The 22,032-nt window shown below is 34.8% G+C and overlaps 1 protein-coding gene across 2 annotated transcripts in view; it reads right to left on the bottom strand.

The window, feature by feature from the left end:
* Positions 1–22,032, bottom strand: part of LAMA2 (laminin subunit alpha 2) — a 527,500-nt gene that overhangs the window by 136,639 nt on the left and 368,829 nt on the right. For both annotated transcript variants that reach the window (XM_033102537.1, XM_033102538.1), the window contains exons 29-31: positions 21,008–21,142; positions 8,466–8,590; positions 1,194–1,280 (exon numbers count right to left, since the gene is read on the bottom strand). In XM_033102537.1, coding sequence (XP_032958428.1) covers positions 1,194–1,280; positions 8,466–8,590; positions 21,008–21,142 — 347 coding nt within the window. The remainder of the gene's footprint in view (positions 1–1,193; positions 1,281–8,465; positions 8,591–21,007; positions 21,143–22,032) is intronic.

Here is a 22,032-nt window from a genome sequence, read left to right as displayed (position 1 = left end):
CCAACGGTGTCCTCTGTACACTTGATCTTCACAATGGTAGTATAAAGTAGGTAGAACATTAGCTATACTGATGGTATAGATGAGAAAAATGGGACCAGCTAAGTTGGGGGAGCTGGGCTATGTCCACAGGTCTTTATAAAACTTTATACTAGGGGTGGCCAGTTGGTTAAAGCACAAGATTTCAACAAGGTTGCCAGTTTAATTCCCACATGGGATGGTGGGCTGCACCCACTGCAACTAAGATTGAAAACATCGACTGGACTTGGAGCTGAGCTGCACCCTCCACAACAAGATTGAAGGACAACGACTTGGAGCTGATGGGCGCTGGAGAAACACAGTGTTCCCCAATATTCCCCCCCAAAAAACAAAACAAAACAATATCTTTATGCTATTATCAATAATGCTAAAATTATCATGTGCATATAATGTTAATATTAGTTACTTTCTGTTATTTTATAGATAATGCCTAAACATACTAAAAGTAGTGGTGATAACTTGAATATCAAGGACGCTGATTTTGTAGAAAATATGAATCTAGAAGATATTAATTACAACCATTGTAGACAGTGTGGAATTGTGCTTCTTAATTTACCATTTGTATGAAATGATAAATGTAAAGCTATAATTAGAATTCAAAGCTACAGTTAGAATTCAATTTAATAGCTACATACATGCGTTATCAGATAGGGTAAAAAGTATGGTGAGAGGAAGCATGTAAAGAGTCTTTGCCTGTTGAAAAGGAGAACCGAATGACAAACACTTGATTGTTTAAATTGCTCGAATTAAGAAAGCTTGATACCATTTATATTGTGAATTATGGACACTCTTGTGTAGTGCCATCGTGTTCAGAACAGTGACATGAATTCAGTAAGTGCTGGCCAATATTTTCAATTGAACTAAAATGAAAATTAGTAACTACTTTTATATTAGTAACTACTGATAAGCTTTTGGAAATTGATTTGATTTATTCATTCTTATAAAACTCCTCTCTCTCTCCATAGATATGTATCTTAAAACATAAATTAGTTAATTGTGAAATGGTTTGTTTCTTTAGACAAAGTCAGATATAAAACTAGTTTTGAAAGCATATGAACAACTAGAGAATATGAACATAATAAATACTTTTCTATCGCGATCCTTTATTATATGATCTCTATATATCATGATTCTCTATGTGTCATGACCGTTCATACCGTTCACAGTACTGGCCTTCATATCCACGTGGACAAGCTGTGCAGCGGTAATCATCGAGGCCTTCCATGACACAAGATGGGCTGAAGCTGAATCAAAAACAAAATGGAAAATCAAATTTGAACCTATTTATTTTATAAATGTAAGTAATTCTATCCATTATCTAGGTGATTGGAATTTAATTTCAGGTGGTTATAAATGCCTATTTATAACTATTTATAAGTTCCCATTCAAGGACAGAATATCGTAACTAAATACTACCAATGATACTCAAAAAATAAATATGGTTGGCTTTTGATGAATTAACAATGCATCACACTGATCATGTTAAAATTGTAATAATTATACGATAACCATGAAAATGTTAAACATCCAGCCAAGGTGTCCATTTTTCATGAATCAAAAGAAAAACATGACTAGAATTAATGCACATTTGTCTGATAATAGAATAAGTATAACTAAATATCTTTTCAGGTAAAAAAAAAAAGGAGAACATAAAAGGTATAAAATTCTTTTTCTGAAAACTCAGCCCAAATTGCCACTGGCACTTCAACATATGAAGTGTGAATAAATGTTTCACTTAAAAGAAAAGACTGCCTTTTCTAATTTACATATGGATTTCAAAGTACATTTTACTTTAAACACAAAGTAATGCGATTTAGTGTGAGGAAAGAGGGGAAAGATTTCCACATGAAAATAAATGAGATGTTCTGATAATTTTATGATCTTTTCTAGTAAGTTGGTCTTATATAATTTGCCCTGTTTTTAGTACAACACTGGTAGACCGCAGCCAGTCAGGCTTGCTCTACGACTGCTCATCATCTTACTCTGCAAAAGAAAGATTTGACAAGATTTAAAAACTAAGCTATAGTAACATGTAGTTTGGGTGTTGTTACAAACTTTTCTGAAATGCAAATAGTGCTGCATTCCCACTGGATAAAACTGCAAGGTGTATTGGAAACTTAGGAATAAACACACACACACACACACTCACACACACACACACACACATTTTGTCGCAAAAAGGTAATGCTGAAAACACCATTTTTCTTTTTCTTGGACTGCTAACCCAGTTGATGCTGAAAAAGCAATAAAGTGTTTAGACCAAGGCCACAACTCCTATTGGTCAGGTGCCATTAGGACCTTATTTTTACTGCGTTCTAATGCATTAACTCAGTAGTATATGAATGAGTAACAAACTCCAACCTTTGCAAAAATATGTGAATAAATTGATCTATTACTCACAAACTCATTATCCAACAAATTTATTTTTTTGCATTCACAAAAATAGACTCTCCCCCACCCCACACATGTAATTCACACTTTCTGGCAAGTTTTTAGCTCTTTAATGTAAAGCGTGTTGCTAAGTGCATCTGCACGTTCACTCGCGCGTGTGCGCGCACACACACACACAAACTCATATACATCATAGGCACTTAGAAATAGATTCTTAGACATTTCAAGGGAAACTCTGGAGTGAAAACATAATTAAATTATATTCCTTTACAGTAACACATTTTCCTCAATTACTATGCAGGAATGTTATAATTCCCCTTGAATGGTTGATATAAACTTTTTTGAATTATTATATTGTGGTGGATTAAACATTTTCCTTATATCACATATAAGGACTTATGAAGGAGGAAGGAGGGGTCACATCTGCTTGAAGTTAAGAGTTTATATTTTCTGTTCACAACTCCCTTATCTGCTCTCACTTCTCATAATGTCTGCAGGGCCTCTCAGAAATCCTTGTGTTTTTCCTCTTTGTGGTCATCTTTTAATTTTCCTATGTTTGCTATTTTCAAACTGGCCTCAATAGAATTTATACGATTTAGAGTATGCTACTATTCGTCGTCCCCTGTGAATACCACAGAGATAAACTGGCTTCCTGGATGAGGCCCCTTTCTAGTTTCTATCCCAGTTCCCTGGCTCTTCTTTTCGGTCTCCTTGACGGATCTACGTCACGTCCTTGATCTTTTAATACGCTTCACATTTCAGTCTTGAGATTCTTCTCTCCTGTCCTACCCTGTCCTCTCCTCTCTTTCCTAAGTGATCTCACTCAGTCTTAAAGGACGTAGATATTTCATCCATCCTAACAGATCTAAAACTGAGATCCTCCACTTTCAAAAAAAGTACACTAGCCTTTCTGTAATTTCCTCCAACTCAGTCAATGGCCACTTTGTGCTGCCATTTGCTGTGACATAAACCAGAATTAACTTTGTCTCCTTTATCTCGCGTTCCATATGTGAGAAATGTACGGATGTTGCTGGTGTTACATCACTAACATCATTGCATTATTCTGTTCCAAGCCACCTCTTGCCATTATAAGATTTTTAGCCTTTATGGCACTGAGTTACCCACTGCAGCCCTCCTGACTCCATCGCCTGCCACCTTTCCTCTCATTCCCTCTGCTCCATCCTCCCTGGTCCCTTGTTATCGGCCAATCATGGTTCTGTCTTCCAGCCAGTGCACTTGATTTTTTTGTCCGGGTGGACTGCCCTTTCTCCAGATAGTCACATGGCTCTCTCCATTACTTCATTTGAATCTCTGCACAAGCCTCATCTGTTTGTGAAGAACTTCACTGACCAGCCTATCTAAAATGGTACCCTGGTCACTCTAAATTCACTGAGGTTGTTTTATTTTTCCCAGTAGCACTTTTGTGCGCTCGCGCGCGCTCTCTCTGTCTCTCTGTCTCTCTCTGTCTCTGTCTCTGTCTCTGTCTCTCTCTCTCTCTCTCTCTCTCTCTCTCTCTATATATATATATATATATATATATATATTTGATATACACATACATACACACACACACACATTGTGAAAAGATTCCTTCTACCTAATTAATATATCCATCACTTCACATATTTACTTATTTAATTTTTTTGGTGAGAACACAAGTTCTACTCTCAGCAAGTTTCGATTACACAGTATTGTCAACTATCAACTATAGTCGCCATTTATATATTAGATCCTCAGAGTTTATTCATCTTATAATTGGAAGTTTGTACCCTTTTAACAGCCTCTCCCAATTCCCCCCACTCCATAGCCTCTGGCAACCACCTTTTACACTGTTTCTACGAGTTCAACTTTTTTTTTTTTTTAGATTTCACATATAAGTGAAACTGTATGGTATTTTCCTTTCCTCTCTGGCAATAAAAAGAAAGAGTGTTAAGCATGTTCGGAAAAGTGCAAGAAACTCAAACTTGGCATTACTGTAGAAGGGAGGAGAGGGCACTGAGCCTGGAGAAGTAGTCAGATTGCAGAGAGTTTCTAATACTCTGCCAAAATATCTGACCTTTCCTTGGGTAGGCAGTGGAAAACTCCAGGGAGTATGTGAGCAATGCTGCACTGCCATCGTGGTTAAAAGTTTATCATATTTTGGTAAGAGACATTAAAGAAATATACTAATATGTGGAAGTGAGTTAGTAATCACTCATCATGCCTTACCCCTTACGTCTCATTGACTGCACAGGTGGAAGTCATTGAAAAGAAATATCTCAGCCTCCTCCATCTATGCTTCAGAATCTATTTTTCTATCCCAGGAAAAAGTGCCTCTCTTCTTTATTCTGGATGGTTTCTTCGTTTTGCATTTTAATCCTTCTCTTCTCATCATATATTTGCTTTGTTAATTAGCTCATTACATTCCAACTTAAATGATAATATTAGTTGGTCATGAAATCAATTTAGTGGGTTTTGACTAAAATTATATCTAACTATGAAAGAAAATAAAATTGAATAAAAGTTACAGGATAGATCTACACACATAAGTTTTTGGATACTAGGTTATGATATAAAAAGAAGTATTTCTTACAGTGGTTGTAATCAATAAAGTTTGAAAGCCACTGAACTAGCTACTTTGATTTGGTATTTTGATTCTTACAGGGTACTTTGCATAAGAAGTATAAATTATACAAATCATATACAACAAAAATGCAAACACACTTATTAAAATCCTGCTAAGTAATCAAGATAGTACTCTTTATTTGCCTTCTTGAAATTTCATAAAGCTGTAAACTCACACCCTTTTAACCTAATGTCTGCTTTCATTATTGGTTGTCAAAATTCAACAAAAACCCTCAGAGTTAATTGCCACCATATATATTCAGTCTCCCTTGAGAGAGGAGACTCTGATGTCCCTTTACTGCTGTTCTTCTCTCTTATGGTGTCAACGGCAGTGTGGCCAAAGTTCCCTTGCCTCCCTGTAGTGCCCATCTTGGCTCTTCTTTATCTTCCGGCTTCCCTCAAGTAGGTAGTCCTACCTTTTCCTCTTTCCATGTGCGCTGCTTGGGCAATAATACTCTGAGAAATCTTATCTAACTTTAACTCATTTATTAACATATTTCTTCCTTCATCTGCCCTTCGAATTTTCAGATTTCCATTTCCTGCAGCTATTTCCACATTTCCCTTCAGACAGACATCTCAGATCGATTTTGACCTATTTGAAATATAAATTGTCTTTCTTCTGCAGCAGCTCTCTGTTGGCTTCCCTATTTCAGTTAATGGCACCGCCATTTTGGGGGTCAACCTGGCTAAAAACCTCTGGCTTCAATTCGTGCCTGCCTGGCCCTCACCTGTACTAGGTAATCTATCTAATTAGTTATCAATTCTTTAGAACTGCATTCGACAATTTTCGCACATCCATCCCCTTCTCTCCATGCTTGTTATTGGGTTGGTGCAAAAGTAATTGTGGTTTTTGCAATTATTTATAACCTTGTAAACCGCAATTACTTTTGCACCAACCTAGTACTATTATCTACTTTCAGGTTCTCATTATCCTTTGCCTAAGCTAGTGGAGTAGTTTTTTTTTTTTTTTTATTCTAATGGTGCTGTATTCTTTTTTTTTTTTTAAATTTATTTTTAATTTATTGGGGTGACAATTGTTAGTATAATTACATAGATTTCAGGTGTGCAATTCTGTATCACATCATCCATAAGTCACACTGTGTGTTCGCCACCCAGAGTCAGCTCCCCTTCCATCACCATACATTTGATCCCCCTCACCCTCATCCCCCCTCCCACCCCCTTACGCTCTGGTAACCACCAAATTACGTTCCCCAGATTAATTTTCAAACCCCGTGGCCATCCTGTGGTCACCGACTGCCCTCCAATCCCCTCACCCTCCCCCCACCCCCCACCCCTCCCGCCCATCTAGCAACCCTCAGTTTTTCCTCATTGTCTCCCAAACTGTTTCTGATTAGTTCATTCACTTATTCTTTTCTTTAGAATCCGCAAATAAGTGAGATCATATGGTACTTATCTTTCTCTGTCTGACTTATTTCACTTAACATAATGTTCTCTAGATCCATCCATGTTGTTGCAAATGGTAAGATTTCTTTCTTCTTTAGTGGAGTAGTTTTTTAATCAGTCTCTTCACTTTTCTTCTTTGCCTGTTTTAATTCTTTATATTCAACTCTATCATAATCGTCTTCCCAAAGTTTGGCTCTGATCATATTAACTTTCTTTTTTTAAATAAAAACTTGTGGTGTTTCTTCATTACATAGAAACTTAAACAGCTATTTCTTAGACTGGTATTCAAGGATGTCTACAATATAGCCTCCATTTTCCCATTCATTTTCATATGCAATTATAAAATTGTATTTGAACTCCATTAGTTCTTCAACATGCCTTGTGTTTTCTGTTCTCCAAGTTTTTGCTCATATAACTCCCTTCTTTCACCACCAGTAAAAATCCTTCAATCCACTGGTTAGGATATGTTATAAATACTACTACTTCTTTTAATATGGTTTTGAAGACACCAAAATCAAGTGTCATATTTTGTGCCTTTGAATTCTCTTTATATTTAAGTTGATTTCTCTTAAGACACGTTTTGTGAGCCTTGCCAAGAGATGTTATGCTTTTCATTTTTATCTTCTATAGCTTTTGTTACAGTTCACTCGATAGAAAACTATCAATTTATTATTGAAATTTTCTAATACAAATGGCTCACATTTTAACAAACAATGAAATAAATAACATTCTTTTGTTTAAATCTGGTCATCCGTGGGGGATTAGGGAAAGAAAATGAAAATAATACTATTTTCCATACATCTACCACTTGGTACTTGGATGGACTAATAAGATCATGTATATCATCCTCATCAATATCCAACTTACCTAAAATTGACATTTGACTCCCTATAAAAGATTTGTGATTCTGTTCAAGAAGAAAAGGGGAGCTTGCAGAAGAAAGGGAGACAATTCACATGAAATGTTTTCAGAATGTATACAAAGCTAAAGATGAAAACTATATATATATATGGTGATGGGAGGAGAAATGACTGGGTGGTGAACACACTATGTAATATATAGACAATCTATTACAGAATTGTACACTTGAAACCTATATAATTTTACTAACCAATGTCACCCGAATAAATTTAATACAAATTAAGAAAAGAAAAAAACAACTGAGTCAGCACCCATGGAATGATCTCTTCATCTGAGTTGCTGTGGGGGTCTTATATACTCAAGATACAGTGTCCAGGATTCTAATTCTGCACAAAATGTCCTACCTTCTTTTCAACAGCAAAATCTTAGAGAAAAACTGCCCTTCCATATAGAGACTGAAGTCTATTAATCATTAGCAGAAAGTGTAGATAGCCTTAGCAAAAAGGTACGTGAAAACATCTAGGGGCTTTCATCAATATATACTCGTAAATCAATGCAGAATGTTCCAAAAGCACTGAAATAAACTATTTCAGCTTTTGTTTCCCCTCATGGCTGTGTTTCCATGGTACCAAGCCTAGACTATCTTCACAGAAAGGGGGCTGTGATTCTGGAAGATACTTATTTTAGGGCATAACAATAAGTCACCCTGCTTTACTTGTACCATTTTTCAATTATTTTCTTATTAATTCTTTACCAATTGTAAATTAAATACACAGAATGAATAGAAACAGCAATAAAAGTGATATACTGTGTATCGAAACAATCCTTTATAGCTGAATTTATGGCATAACTATATGCAAACACTAGACTTTTAGAAAAATAAATAAAATTCTGTACATTTGTACATGTATCATTTATTTTGTAAACATATCTTATATTAACATTTATATTTTAATTAACAAATCTTATTTACTTGGGACAGGTTTTAAAGGAAAAATGAACCAGAGAGTATTGTGTGCTCACTTTTGTCATGTTTTTATATTGTTAAAAAATCTCTACCTTAAATTGAGATGTTTGTCTACATGGAAAATAAAGCCAAATCTGAAAGCCCTTCTGCTACACAGATGGTGTTGCTGATTGGAAAACATGGTAATATTTGTCAGTCTTACTTGTTGCTGGAAGAAATCAGGGGGCAAGCACATTGCTGACAGTCATTTGGCAATCCCTTGACAATTCCATAGTACCCGAGAGCACATCGTTCACAGTAGTCACCAGCAGTGTTATGCTGACAATTCTGTAAAGAGAGAGAGGTTTGTTTTTAATGTAATTGGATTTTATTTATAATGGAATTTATCATCCAGCTCTGTACCTTTGAGTGTGCATGCCCACAAGAGCATGCATACACACACATACACACACACAAACACACACATCAGTGACAGAGAACTCAGTTCTTGATATACATACGTTAAAGAAGCTCTTTCATTTGAGAAACTAACACTGGGCTGTTGTAGCTATACTGACAGTAAGAGTTTCTCTTATTTTTCCTATGTCAATCTCTGTATGAAATCGTTTCTCACTCTAATGTCCGGAATAAACATCACAAATCTCAAAAATTTATTGTATCATCTGACCATTTATTTTTCTTCATTACAATGTGCTACAATTGACATTTGACTCCCTGTAAAAGATTTGTGATTCTGTTCAAGAAGAAAAGGGGAGCTTTTCTTCTTGAAAAGCTGGGACCATGAAAATCCTGGGACCATGGTGCATGCTCATCAATGGGATTTCTGAAACCAAACCAAGGTGGAAAGCACACATTTCTTAAGTGGCAATGGCAGAAAGAAAAAAAAAGAAAAATGGTCAATCTAGTTACCACATTAAGAATGTTATCCATCTAATTCTTGCCAAATGTTAATGGTTCTTATAGATACAGAGGACCCAATATGAAACCAGGAATCTCAGGTCAATATTTTTTCATGCTTGCATAATAAGAGGCTCTGGGTAATATGCTTTAAGACATTTACATAAGGGAATTAGAATAGTTTCAGAATAGTGTGTAAACAGTTTTGAAATTAAAATTCTCATAAAGTAGAAATGTTTACTACTATAGCCATCAATTATGCAATAAGGACTTTGGAAGAGCTACATGTCAGGCACTGAGACAGGCACTGAGAGAAATCAATGAGGGAAAAAGATAAAATAACATCCTACTCTATTTGAACTTGTTTCAAGTTTGGGAAAATTTAAAAAAAATGGTAAAAATGAAACAGTAGCATGAATGCAATATTGATTGTTCATTTAGTGGAAATGTGACACTTTGGAAGCTGAGAAAAAGGAGAAAATAGAAGGAATCTGGAGTTGGATTTTAGTTTGATTTTTATAAGACAGGATTCAGAGCGGTCATAGGGTTACTTCTATAAACAATATCAAAAGAAAAGTTGGGAAGCAAAAAAAGTCAGTAACAGAATAGATGCAAAGATTAGTAAACTGGTCTCCTGATCAATTCTGCTGCAGACATAGAGACAACTGTAGGCTCTATACAGGAAGTTGGACCACATCCTACATGTGGAGCTCTTTGCTTCATTCAATCAATCAAGAAGCACACATTTATTTTTCACGTGTCTTCTAATGGCCCCACAATATTTGCTATGGTATGCGTGGTTCTTCATGATACACAGTAACTAAAGCAACTTTTTCTACAGACATTGCAATGGAATTTATTTTTTATTTATTTATTTTTTAGAACTTCTATTGAATCTTTTTGAGGGTTTATGCCATTTCCTGGGACGAAACCATGACATTACCAAAATGAATTTTGGACTTTTTTTTTAATTACATTTTTTGGGTGATAAATTTGAAAATATATTGTGTCACAGATTTACTTTATAACTTAATGTAAAATGGATCCAGTTTTTCAATATGACAGGATTAAATCTCAACTACTCCCAATTCTCCAACTCACTCTCAGCAGATGACAGCCCCTATTTTCAGAGAAGAGAAAGCACATTTGGGTGCTCCCTCAGCTTCCTGCCGAAAGACTCACCATCTTGCTTGCATTATTTTCCATCCCTTTAACATTTATTTCTCTTCATAGGAAGTTTTTTTATTCTCCTTTGTCTAAAGCTACTCTCTTCCTAAATTCTGGTTTCTTTGCCTCTTACCTCCTCATTTTCTCTAGCATCTGAATTTTCTACTTCTTTGCTGGATCGTTCCCATTGACATTTAAAGTTGGTCAAGCCTTTCCTATCTTAAAACATCTCTGGGGTCTCAAGTCCCTTGATAACTTCCATTATATCCTTGATGAGCTTTTTTAAAACATTATTTACACTCCTGTTCTCTACTTTCTCATCTCTCATTCACCCTTTAAACAGGTTTCTGATGTCACCACTGAAATGTAATTCCAGGCTCATGCATCAAATCTTTGTTGCTAAATCAAAATTTACTGACAATAATCAGTCCTCCTGATATATGAATTTTCAACAGCAGCCGATATTTTTGGCCACTCTGTCTTTGAAATTTTCTCTTCCTATGGTTTCATTACTAGTGCAGTCTATTGATTTTTCTCTTATTTCTATGGTCTCTCTTTCTTATCCTCCTTCATGGACTCTTTCTTCCTTTTCCATTTAGTAAGATTGGTGTCCTTGATTTAACATTGGCTCTCACCACATTTTCCCCCTATATATTCTACGTTGGTGATTTCATCCATTACTGTAACTTCAGCTATCATCTACGTGTCCAAAACTACAAATTTTATGTATTCCACCTGGATATCTCTAATGATTTCCAGACTCACATTTCCAATTGCTTCTTGGATAGCTCTTATTGCAGAACACAAAAGCACCTTGAATTTGAAATGTCAAGTATTATGCTCCTCTCTTTAGAACCTGTAGGTACTGCTGTATTCCCCATTTTATTTGGGGTCACTGTCACCTGCTCAATTACTCAAGCCAGCAATCTAAAGGCCTCTTTCATCCCAGATATATATTTGATCACATAATCCATGATTCTGTTACTCGATTTCTTTACTTCCTTGTGACTATTTTTAATCTGGTCACCCATCATCTATCTACCTAGTTTATTAGAACAGCCTCTTAGCTAAAATATCCCCCTTCCAAATTTTCTCATCCAGTTATTTCCCCACACTGCAATCAGAGTGATCATCTTAAAAAACACATCAAACCACCATTCTCTTGCTTGAAAGCTTGCACTAGTTCCCCATTGCTCTCAAAATGAATAGCAAACTCTTTAGAATGGCAAGAAAGAACTTTATATTCTGTCCCCTGCTCATCCTTCCAGCCTTACCTCTAGCTACTGAAACCTTTACACACTATGCTAAAGCCATATGGTACCATCTGAAATTCTCAATCTATGCAACACTCTCTTTTACCTGTAAGACTTTTCATATGCAAATCCTCGATCTGAAATGATTTTTCACTCTCTTACCTGGCTAGCAATGACTAATTTCAACTCTTATTGTAAATATTACTTTCTCTGATAAATATTCCTTGATGCCCTACGTATGGGTTAAATGATCCTTCTAGTTCAACACAGTGACTGAAATATGGTAGGCATCCAACGACCATTTTGAATGAATGCACTTTCCAGGAGGTATATATGAAACTGGTCAGGGTTCTTAAAATGAAAAAGGCCATGTTTCAAGTCTAATAACTTGAAGAGAAAGGTGGTTAGCAGGGCAAGATGATTTGTCATGTTTTGATATTGATTTAAGTACCATAATCCTCTCGTATTCAGCCATCCAAAGGAACCACCATATTTTAGCAATAAAATAGTCATTCCATATTTAACAGTAGCATAGGGAGAAATAATGGTTCTAAGATAAAATAATTATCTATGAATTCCAGCCTCAAATCATTCAATAAGGTGTCAAATGATGATTAAGTGTTAACTGGGGAGTGTTTTAAGAACATATTTTATAGTTACAGAAATGAACATGTACCAAAAACTACAGGGGATCTTGAACAGTAATTATTAGTATTTTGCTTTTGCAACAAAAATCATTGCATAATTAATTATTTTGTGTAACTTAATTAACATTAATAACTGAATCAAAACACTCAAAGATAATGTTAATCATTACTAGAAATATAGAGATTTAAAAATACGGTTTCCTTTTCTCAGACCTACAACTCTGTATAATTTCTTCACAGAACAAACAGATATTTTAACCTTCTCTGGACAGTCAATCTTTCAAGGGGTTGTTGACATACCAAACTTGGTTAACTGAATCAAATGTTCTGTTATATCCACAAACACAACACATAAATCATGATGCCATTTTTGAAACTTTTTGACATAGACCTTTCATATGACTTTCCTATCTGCAACAAAATAGTGGACATAATATTTCTCATAATATTTCTCTTGTATAGAAATTAATCTTTAGAAAAATTTCTATAGTTTAGATGCCTAATGAGAAGTTTATATTCTCAAGAGTGCTATGTGCTAGTATCTTTCCAATAATAGATTAGAATATATGATATTTGTATTTTTTTTGCTCATGGGAAAACTGGAAGTGTATATGGCCTCTACCAAATCAAATGAATATAACATTAATAATATTGTATCTTAGATATAATGAAAGAAGTTACTTAACCTTCTTTCGTTAAAGGGATACCTCCATACTGTCCTTGGCATATTATTAAGTGCACGAATTCTTAAAAGGCAGTCCTTCTCATCTCTTATAACAATAAGCTATGAAGTTTTTCCTATGCTGAATGAAAATCAGTTTCACTCTAATTATCCGTCAGTGATCCAAGTTCTGCCTTCTGAGGCTATGAAGATTAAATCTAATTCCCATTTCCCAGGAAAGGTCCTCAAATATCTAAAGAATACTATTACTTCCTAAATCATTTTTCAAGCTGAATATCGTTTTTTAAAGCTAAACATTTAACAATCCTGTTTAATCAGGATTTCTCATAAAGCTCTATTCTTAATAAATGAAGATAGCTTATTAAAAAAAAAAAATCTCTTCTCCAGGAAGCTAAAGATAGGAATTACAAAAGAAAGCAACTTTGTGGCACAACATAAGCCTTCGATGGGGGTTGGACAGAATATGAATTTGGAATCTACATTCATTGAGTCTTAGGTCTCCATTACTCAGTGTCTTTCAAATGACTTTTAAAATAAAAATTTACTTTGGTAAATAAATAAATAAATAAATAAATAAATAAATAAATAAATAAATAAGAGATTATAAGTCTCTACCCATGATTTGCAAATATATTTAATGTACTTCCTTCCCTGATTTGGATCTTGTACAGATAAATCTGCAGTCAGGTAAGAATTTCTATCACCGGGATGGCTATTATGTGTCATTTCCTTTGTTCTTTCCCTAAAACACTACACTATAAGCTCCTGAGGACAAAGCCTATGCATTCCTCATCTGTATCGTCCCAGCACCTATCACAGTGTGTGAATATTGGAAATACTTATTAGCAAATGCCGCAAGAATGAATACACAAGTGAACCTCTGTTTAAAATATTTTCTATTAATTTTATTTTGTTAATCGTAGCACATAGTTCCACCCTTCAAGCTGTTTTTGATTCTTGACAACCTTCCAACACATTAGGTACCACTTCCAGTTTTATACCATCTGAATATTTGAGAGATCTCATCCAAATCATTGATAAAGATTTTTGAACATGACAGGGTAAAACACAAATCCTATGCCTCATAATTGGGGGCATCTCTAGAGTTTATTTTAGGTCACATCGTTCAGTAACTTCTACATCCATTAAACCTGTTAACTGATTACCATCTGGCCATATTTTCAAACTTTTTGCGATGATATCATGAAACATTCTGTCAATGCCTATTTAAACGCACCAGTTTGAATCACAGGTCTGACCTTTACTGGCTTATGACTTGAGCAAATTATTTAATTACGTTCAGCATCATTTCATCAGCTGTAAAAGAAGGAATAATCCTGCTTACCTCATAAACTTATTGCAAGAATAACTGAGAAAAATCTACAGTGGTCAGCATTGGCCCTGGAACATACATAGATTTGGACACATGGTAGCTGTCACTATTTTTACTGAGTTTGAGATACGATGTATCAAACTTTCTGATGAATTTGATATTGGAATGGGATTCAGGAAACTAAGGTCTCAGATATCATATATATATATATACATATATATATATATATACACATATATATATATATATACACACATATATATATATATATATACATATATATATATATATAGTAACCCTAGCAATTATTTTGACATAGTTTATTTTGAGTGAACATATTTTGATTCCTAATAAGCAATGTTTATTTTTTCTACACCTAAAAGATGTTGATTAAGTAAGTAATCCTTAAATTTCACTGCAGATCAAAATCAATCTGTTTATTATGTTTTACTTTCTGTTATAAAACCTGGAATAACATTTTACTTCTTTCCATCCTGTGACATATTTCATATTTTCATAGTTTTCAGATATTTTTCATACACGGCTTTTAATCACATTAGCATACTCTATTAGTACTCTAGGATATTATTCACCTGAGCCTTTAAAGTCAAACTTATTTAATTAGCAAAGAATGTGTTCACTCTTTCTCACTGTCTGTAGGTAGCATTTTGTAATGGATTTGAAACCTGATTCTAAACATTTTAGCCAAGACTCTGTAGGTTACTTAAATTTTCTTAGTGTTAATTTTCAGCATTGTAATAAAATGCTAATGAAATGCTATTTGGTAAGTTAGTTAGAAAGATTAAATAAGATAAGGTTTATAGAACACCTTAAATACAGTTATGTTATGAGTCTCATTCTAGTTATGAGTCTATTTACTGAAGATAGAGCTAAATGCTTTACCACAGATACTGATGGTTTCTCAGACAACAGGGCACATCAATAATGGAGATTTATATTTTTCTTTTCATTTTAAAATCAGAGTTGTGCTAGAGTAAAAATATATTTTTGCAAACTATTTGGTCTTGAGAAAATTATTTCAGCTAGTTAAGACTTCAACATGCCCATGGAAAATATAGGAGAAATAATACTGACCATGGGAATGTAGTGATGATTAAATGAGATTATATGTGTGTAGATAGATATAAATATGCGTGTCATATACAAATTCTGAAAATCTATCTATCTAATCTCAGAGTGTCCACCTACTCTCGCCCTTCTGGCTTGCGGTTCAATATCATGTGGGCTTTACTCTTCTATTTTGAAAACAAACAAACTTTTCCTTAAAGGGCAACAGTCACTGAACTATGATAGCAACATGCCTACGCGTAGGATTTATTAATGCCCAGTATGAAGCAACAGCCCTCTTGTAAGTGTCATGACTTATGAAGAGAATAGTTACAAAGTGATGTGGTTTTATTTAGCAGCTGAAATACTTAGCCTGTAAAGTTTTCCTGTAGTTTTCTTTCATCTCTACCTCATATTTTTAAAGAAAGTTATAAAGAAAAGGAGATAAGTGAGAAGACCTAGCATAGTGCCAGAGATAACAATAGTTTTTACATGTTTTGATTAATCATCATCGGATTGGTTCTTAGACTATAAATGGTGGATAACACATATGGTAACAACCATTTTTATCATCATCATCATCATCATCATCATTGCCATCACTTCTACTGAGCTTACCATGTGCTAAGTACGTCATTGAATCCTTATGAAAACTGCAGGAGTAGATACTATTATTTTCATTTAATAAATGAGAAAACTAAGACCCCAATGAGGTTATATATACTGAGTAGGCTCTCACAACCCACAAGGGATGAAGCCAGGTTCTGAATCAAGGCATCTGACTCCAGAGTCATGTTTATCACCACTATACCAAAGTACAGGGCATTGTACTGTGTAATGGATAGGATAGTAAACTGGGATCCATACTACACATAGAAAAGAAATCAGTATGCTTCAGTTTCCTCGGTTCAGAGGAATAATAGCTATTTTCTATTTGCCTCATGGGGCTGTTTCAAAGATGAACAAAGTTGCTTAAATTCAAAAGTTGTAAGTTGCCTAAAGGAACATACAATAATTCAGAGAACAACAATTTATACTAGCTGTGCATCTTTGATGCACATATGTACTTATTTTTCACTTCATCTAGGCATACCTCAGAAAATAGACCTGTCTTTATGATTGTTAAGGCACAAAAATAGCTATAATAGCCAATTGGTCCAAAAAAGACAGTATAAAGACAACTTTTATCCTAAAAAAATTAAACTGTGTCCTTTATGAATGCTCCTAAATTAATCATCAGAAGCAAACATAATTCTCTTAAAAATACCAGTACAGGCTGCATAAGAAAAATAAATGCATTTAATTCTCACTTCAGAATGTATAAATTAACCCCCTCCCCTGAAATTATCTATTTAATTTTATAAGCCAGCAGACTGGTGAAAGAATACTACACTGAAACTAAGTAGTAATAATTTCAGGAATCCAAGGATGGTTAATATTAGTCAGTTATTCATCTAATCAATGTTTACATTCATTATTCCATTTCAGGGAAGAAGTACATATGATCATATCTTAAATGCATCTTCCTCTCCACTCCACTCCTCACAAATAAGTACAGTGGTACCTCGGTTTTAGAACGTAATCTGTTCCGGAAGACGGTTCGAGTTCTGAAATGTTCAAAAACAGCCAACAGCTAGGCCTCAGGATCTTGTACTCAGCAGAAGCTGTGTGACATGTTCGACTTCCGAGGTGTGTTAGAAAATTGAAGCATTTATTTCTGGGTTTATGGCGTTTGCAAACCGAAATGTTCGTCAATTGAGATGTTCGAAAACTGAGGTACTACTGTATATGATAAATTTAACATCCTACTTGATTGAAAAAAAGATATCTTTAAGAAGCCAGGAATAAAAAAAAGTTTTCTTAACATGATAAAAAATATTTATCTTAAACTAACCACCAGCATCATATTTTGTGGTGATAAATTTGAGGCATTCATATTAAAATCAGGAGTAAGACAGGAAGTGACTACCCTTCTATTTAATATTTTCTGGAAGACTTAATCAATGTAAAAATATGAAGCTATAATATTTGAGATAGTTTCTGGCAGGAAAAACAGTCATAATTATTTGCAAATAATATTGTTATAACTATAAAAAATAAGGAGTCAACTGAGAAACTCTAGAACTAAAAAAATAATTGGATATCAAATACATGTAAATAAACTATTCTGTTAATATTTACCAGTAATGAGCAGTTAGTAAACATATTGAAACAACAACAACAAAGGTAATGCTCACCATTGAAATAAAATGTAAGATACATAGAAACAAGTGTAATATAAGAAATACATAACCTATATAAATAATATTAAAATCGCTTACTGTGAAACATAAAATGTTTGAGTAGAGGAGTATCATACCCCTGGTTTGAGGGACAATAAGGGAATAATGTAAAGATAGCAATTCTTTACACATAGGTTTAATGTAATTCAAATAAAAATTCAAGTAATTTTTTTTTCTTTTTGTTTTCTTTGATGAAAAGATTGAAAGAGTGAATCAAAATGCCATCTGGAAGAATACATAAATATATCCCTTTAAGAAAATTAGAAAAAGAAGAGTAATAAAGGGCCTTGCTTTACCAAACAGTATAACAGTATAAAGTGAAGGTAATCAGAACACTGTAATAAGAAGCAAAAGGTAAGCAGAATAGAATAGATGATCCTTTAAACACATATTAATATGTATAAAACAAATTTGTATATATTCAGATATCATGATGTTCAAGGAAAAAAGGAATATTAATAAATGTTTCTTTAAAGTGATATATATTTGAAGAAAGATTATCTCCCCACACACAATAAATTCTAGAAACATTAAAGAGTCGGATCTAAAGTTTAATTATAGATATAATGGTAAATACTATAGAATGTCAGTCTAAATATTGAAAGTCATATGCTTAGATGAGATTACCATGAGAAGCACATTGCTCCAAGGATTGATCCTGGGAATACTAGTATGTAGATTTTGGGTAAGAAACAGCAAAGAAGAATGAGAAGGACCAGCCATCTAATTAGAAAATCCCAAAAATATTGTGTTTAGGGAAGGAAACTGAACAAAAAGTTTGAAGAAGAATGGCTGATTCAGAGTAGGAATGCTGCTGATAGATCAAGTACAATGAAGACCAATAGCTGAACACTCATCATTGGTTTCAGGACAGTGGTAGAGGCAAAAGCCTGATTTTAGTAGTTCAAGAGAGAATGGTAGGAGAGAAATCTTAGACAGAATATAAACAACTCTTTACTGGATGGAAAAAGGAGTGGTAGAAGTCAAGAGGTAAAGTGGGAGTCAAGAGAGATTTTTTGTTTTTTGTCTTTTTTGTTTGTTTATCATTTTAAGATAGGAAAAGAACCAAAAAGTGATGATGCAGAAGGGAGGGGAGAATAGGTATGGGCAGAGCGATGTGCTTGAGTGGGAGAGAGGGCTGAGATCTAGGAGCCTAAGTGGCAGATTTGACTTTTCCAAAAGTAAGAACAGTTCATCCAAAGTAATGAAAGACACAGAGTAACAGGGCATACATAGATGCAGAAAGGTGGGTGCATGTGGTACTGGGATCTCTTGTTAGTTCTTTTCTGATTGCTTCCCCTTTCTTAATGCAATAGAAAGCAAGGCCATTGACTGAGATTAAGAATGGAAAAGGGTTGGGGGAGGGTTTTGGCCTTGAAGAAGGAGGGGAAGGTATAAAATAATAATTTAGGAATGTGGGAGAGGAAATGGATTAGAGAAAAGTAGCATGACTGCAGACCAGCAAAAAGGATTTGAAGTCAGTGATAATGAATGATGAGGCTAGACAGCATAGTTGTCTATTTTTCAACAGGCACATTCAGCTTAGGAAACACAGGTGTGGAGGAGTAGGATTTAACCAGTGTTGGAATTAACTGAGTAAACATAAGTAATGGAGTGATAAGGGAAATACATGTTGCAAACCAGTGACATAATGAAGGGTGAGACCATTAAGCTGGTTAAGAAAGTGAGGTCATGAGAGAGAGAGAAAAAAAAACAATAAAAAGGTCTGAGCATCAATGATGAGACTAAAAATGTTGAAGTATTGAGAAGAAATAAACGGGAGAAAAAAGGGATGGTAGTCAAAGAAGAGGATAGTTGACCTTGAGACTATAAAGACATTGCAGTTACAGGTAATGAATGACAAGTTTTGGACAGGATCATGAAGTGGGGACAAGAAACTAAGAGTTAAGAGTATGAAAGAGTTAATTTTATGGACCTTAAAATCACCAAGAATTATGACAGGAGTAGAGCTGGAGAGAATGGCAATGATACAGAAGGAAAAATCTTCAAAGAATGAGGTAGGTGACCTGAGGGTCGGTAGATGACTTCAGCAAGCAGGTGCAGTAGGCATATAGATGGAGGCATGTGATTCAAAGCTGGGCTTCTTATGGAGAAGAAAAGGAGCATGGTATGAAACTGGCAATGAGCAGCAAGGACACCTGCCCTGCCTTCAGGCTCTGAGGCTGAAGGGTGTGAGAGAAAATATGGGTACCACTTCAGTGCATTACACGAGGAGCAGGGTATTCTGCTAAATGAAGGGAACAAAATAAAGAGAACATTAAGGGAAGAGGGAGATTATGTAAGGAAGTTTGCTGATGTGTGAGCATGAGTCCCACCAGGCTTGATGGAAGGGTTTCAGAAGATGAGGAGAGGTGGGAGATGGGTTCAGCAAAAGAGATATGCAGAGCTGCGTGGGGATTGGAGTTTGGGAGACTCTAAGTGATGACACAGGAAACCTGAAGTGTCATGATTGCATTATTTATATCGGAATAATTTACAGACTATAAAAGTAAGATATTCAAAATAATAAAAGCTCTCCATGTCTTGAGAATATTAGGCCACTAATAAAATTTATCTTTCCCTGATCTATTTTTTTTCATTTTGCAATAAAAATCTGAGAGAGAGCAAACAGAAAATTGCTAGGAAAGCTGACACATACAAAAACCAAGAGTTCCATTTTCATTTGGATTTATTCTGCAAATGTTCCAAGTCAGGATAGCGGTGGTAGAGTAGGTTGTTAGCAGGAACATATCAAAATACATAATAAACAAACTAACTAATAAGAGAGGCTGAAATTCTAAAGGAAATGGTTAAATTATAGGATTTATCAAAGCTTGTAAAGGTTTTACAAAATATCTAGCAACATTATATTCTCATAAAATGTACATTTAAAACTGTGCAGAACATGAAACCTCACCTCTGGTATTATATAAGTCATATTTATAAACACATGAATAGAATTGGTTTGGAAATACCTAAAATATTAAGTGTTTATCTTAAGTTGAATTTTGGACTTTCATTTTTTTTCTTAATACATCTCTGTAATCTCCAAATTTCTTAAAAAAGCTTATTTTTGTTTATAATCAGAAAAACACCTTCATGAGATTTTTACATAAATAGTTGTGCCCTCAGGTGTTGTTCTAAGATGCTATTAATATTCTATTTCTTGACGTGAGTAGTGGTTTTCCCGATTATCATTTTTAATTACTTTAAAAAGTATGTAATATGATAAATGTCTTTTTCTTGTATGTTTTATTACACACACACACACACACGCACACACACACGCACACACACACACACACGCATATGCACTCCCTGAAGTTTAACTGGCCTCTGCATGTGATAAATGCACGCGTGTAATGAGAAGTGCACACATGGACCTTGTTCAAGACACGCTCAGGTAAATAAATACCTGGCATATGGAAGTTTCAGGGTCACAGAGGCTGCTGTGTCCATTACACTGGCATGGGACACAGGTGCCCAGGGTTGGCCCAGGGGTGCGGCCACCCAGCTCAGAACGCAGTCGATAAAATCCTGGCGTGCATGTCTGAAAGAAAAAGAAGCCAGTTAGAACAGCTAACTTAGAAACCTTGCTTTAGCAATACTTGGGTTCTTCAGTGGTTAAGGTCTTCTTTTCCCCCACCTACGTTAAAGGCAACGTCACTTACAAACACAAGTGTCAATTTTGATCCCGAATGTGTATTTCTGCCTGCTCCCCAGATTGTATAGGCAATATCCGTGCCATCAGATTTTAGCAAAGGACAGCTGCCACTTGCATATAACTCTCAGTCTGAAAAAGCTTCCAATAGCCCTCGTTTTCTTGAGACAGAGGTTTGGTTTTAAATAAATTTGTCATATGGACTAAAGAGAGAATTCCGATGTACTTTACAACCTAAAATCTGCTTCTACTGTGCTTGATGGATAACTAGCAAGTGTCCAATGGGACTCAGCAAAAATTAAATAAATAAACGTGTCACAAGTGCATTATTTATATTGAAATAATTTACAGACTATAAAAGTAAGAAATTCAGAATAATAAAAGCTCTACATGCCTTGGGGATATTAGGCCACTAATAAAATTTATCCTTCCCTGATCTATTTTTTTTATTTTGCAATAAACATCCGAGAGCAACCAAAATTGCTAGCGAAGATGACATATACAAAATCAAGGCTTCCATCTTCATTTGGGTTTATTATGTAAATGTACCAAAAACCATTTCTGACTTTCTGGAAGGAAGCCCACAGCTCTCATTCTCTTTGGAGATAAAATGAGAACAGTTTTGTGTTCTGGGCTCAGTCCTCCCCGTATGCAGAGCTGCTGCATTTATCAGACACTGTTTGATTTATGAGTAAGAGATAGGAGTTAGTTTTTCAATTACCACTGAAGATTATAAAGGGATTATCATGGTGGCTATGTAGGATTTTTTTTCACAGCCT

This window comes from Rhinolophus ferrumequinum, chromosome 3 (assembly GCF_004115265.2).
Source record: "Rhinolophus ferrumequinum isolate MPI-CBG mRhiFer1 chromosome 3, mRhiFer1_v1.p, whole genome shotgun sequence".
Taxonomy (NCBI): domain Eukaryota; kingdom Metazoa; phylum Chordata; class Mammalia; order Chiroptera; family Rhinolophidae; genus Rhinolophus; species Rhinolophus ferrumequinum.
Note: the sequence above shows the minus strand (reverse complement) of the source record. Positions and strands in the feature narration are given on the sequence as shown.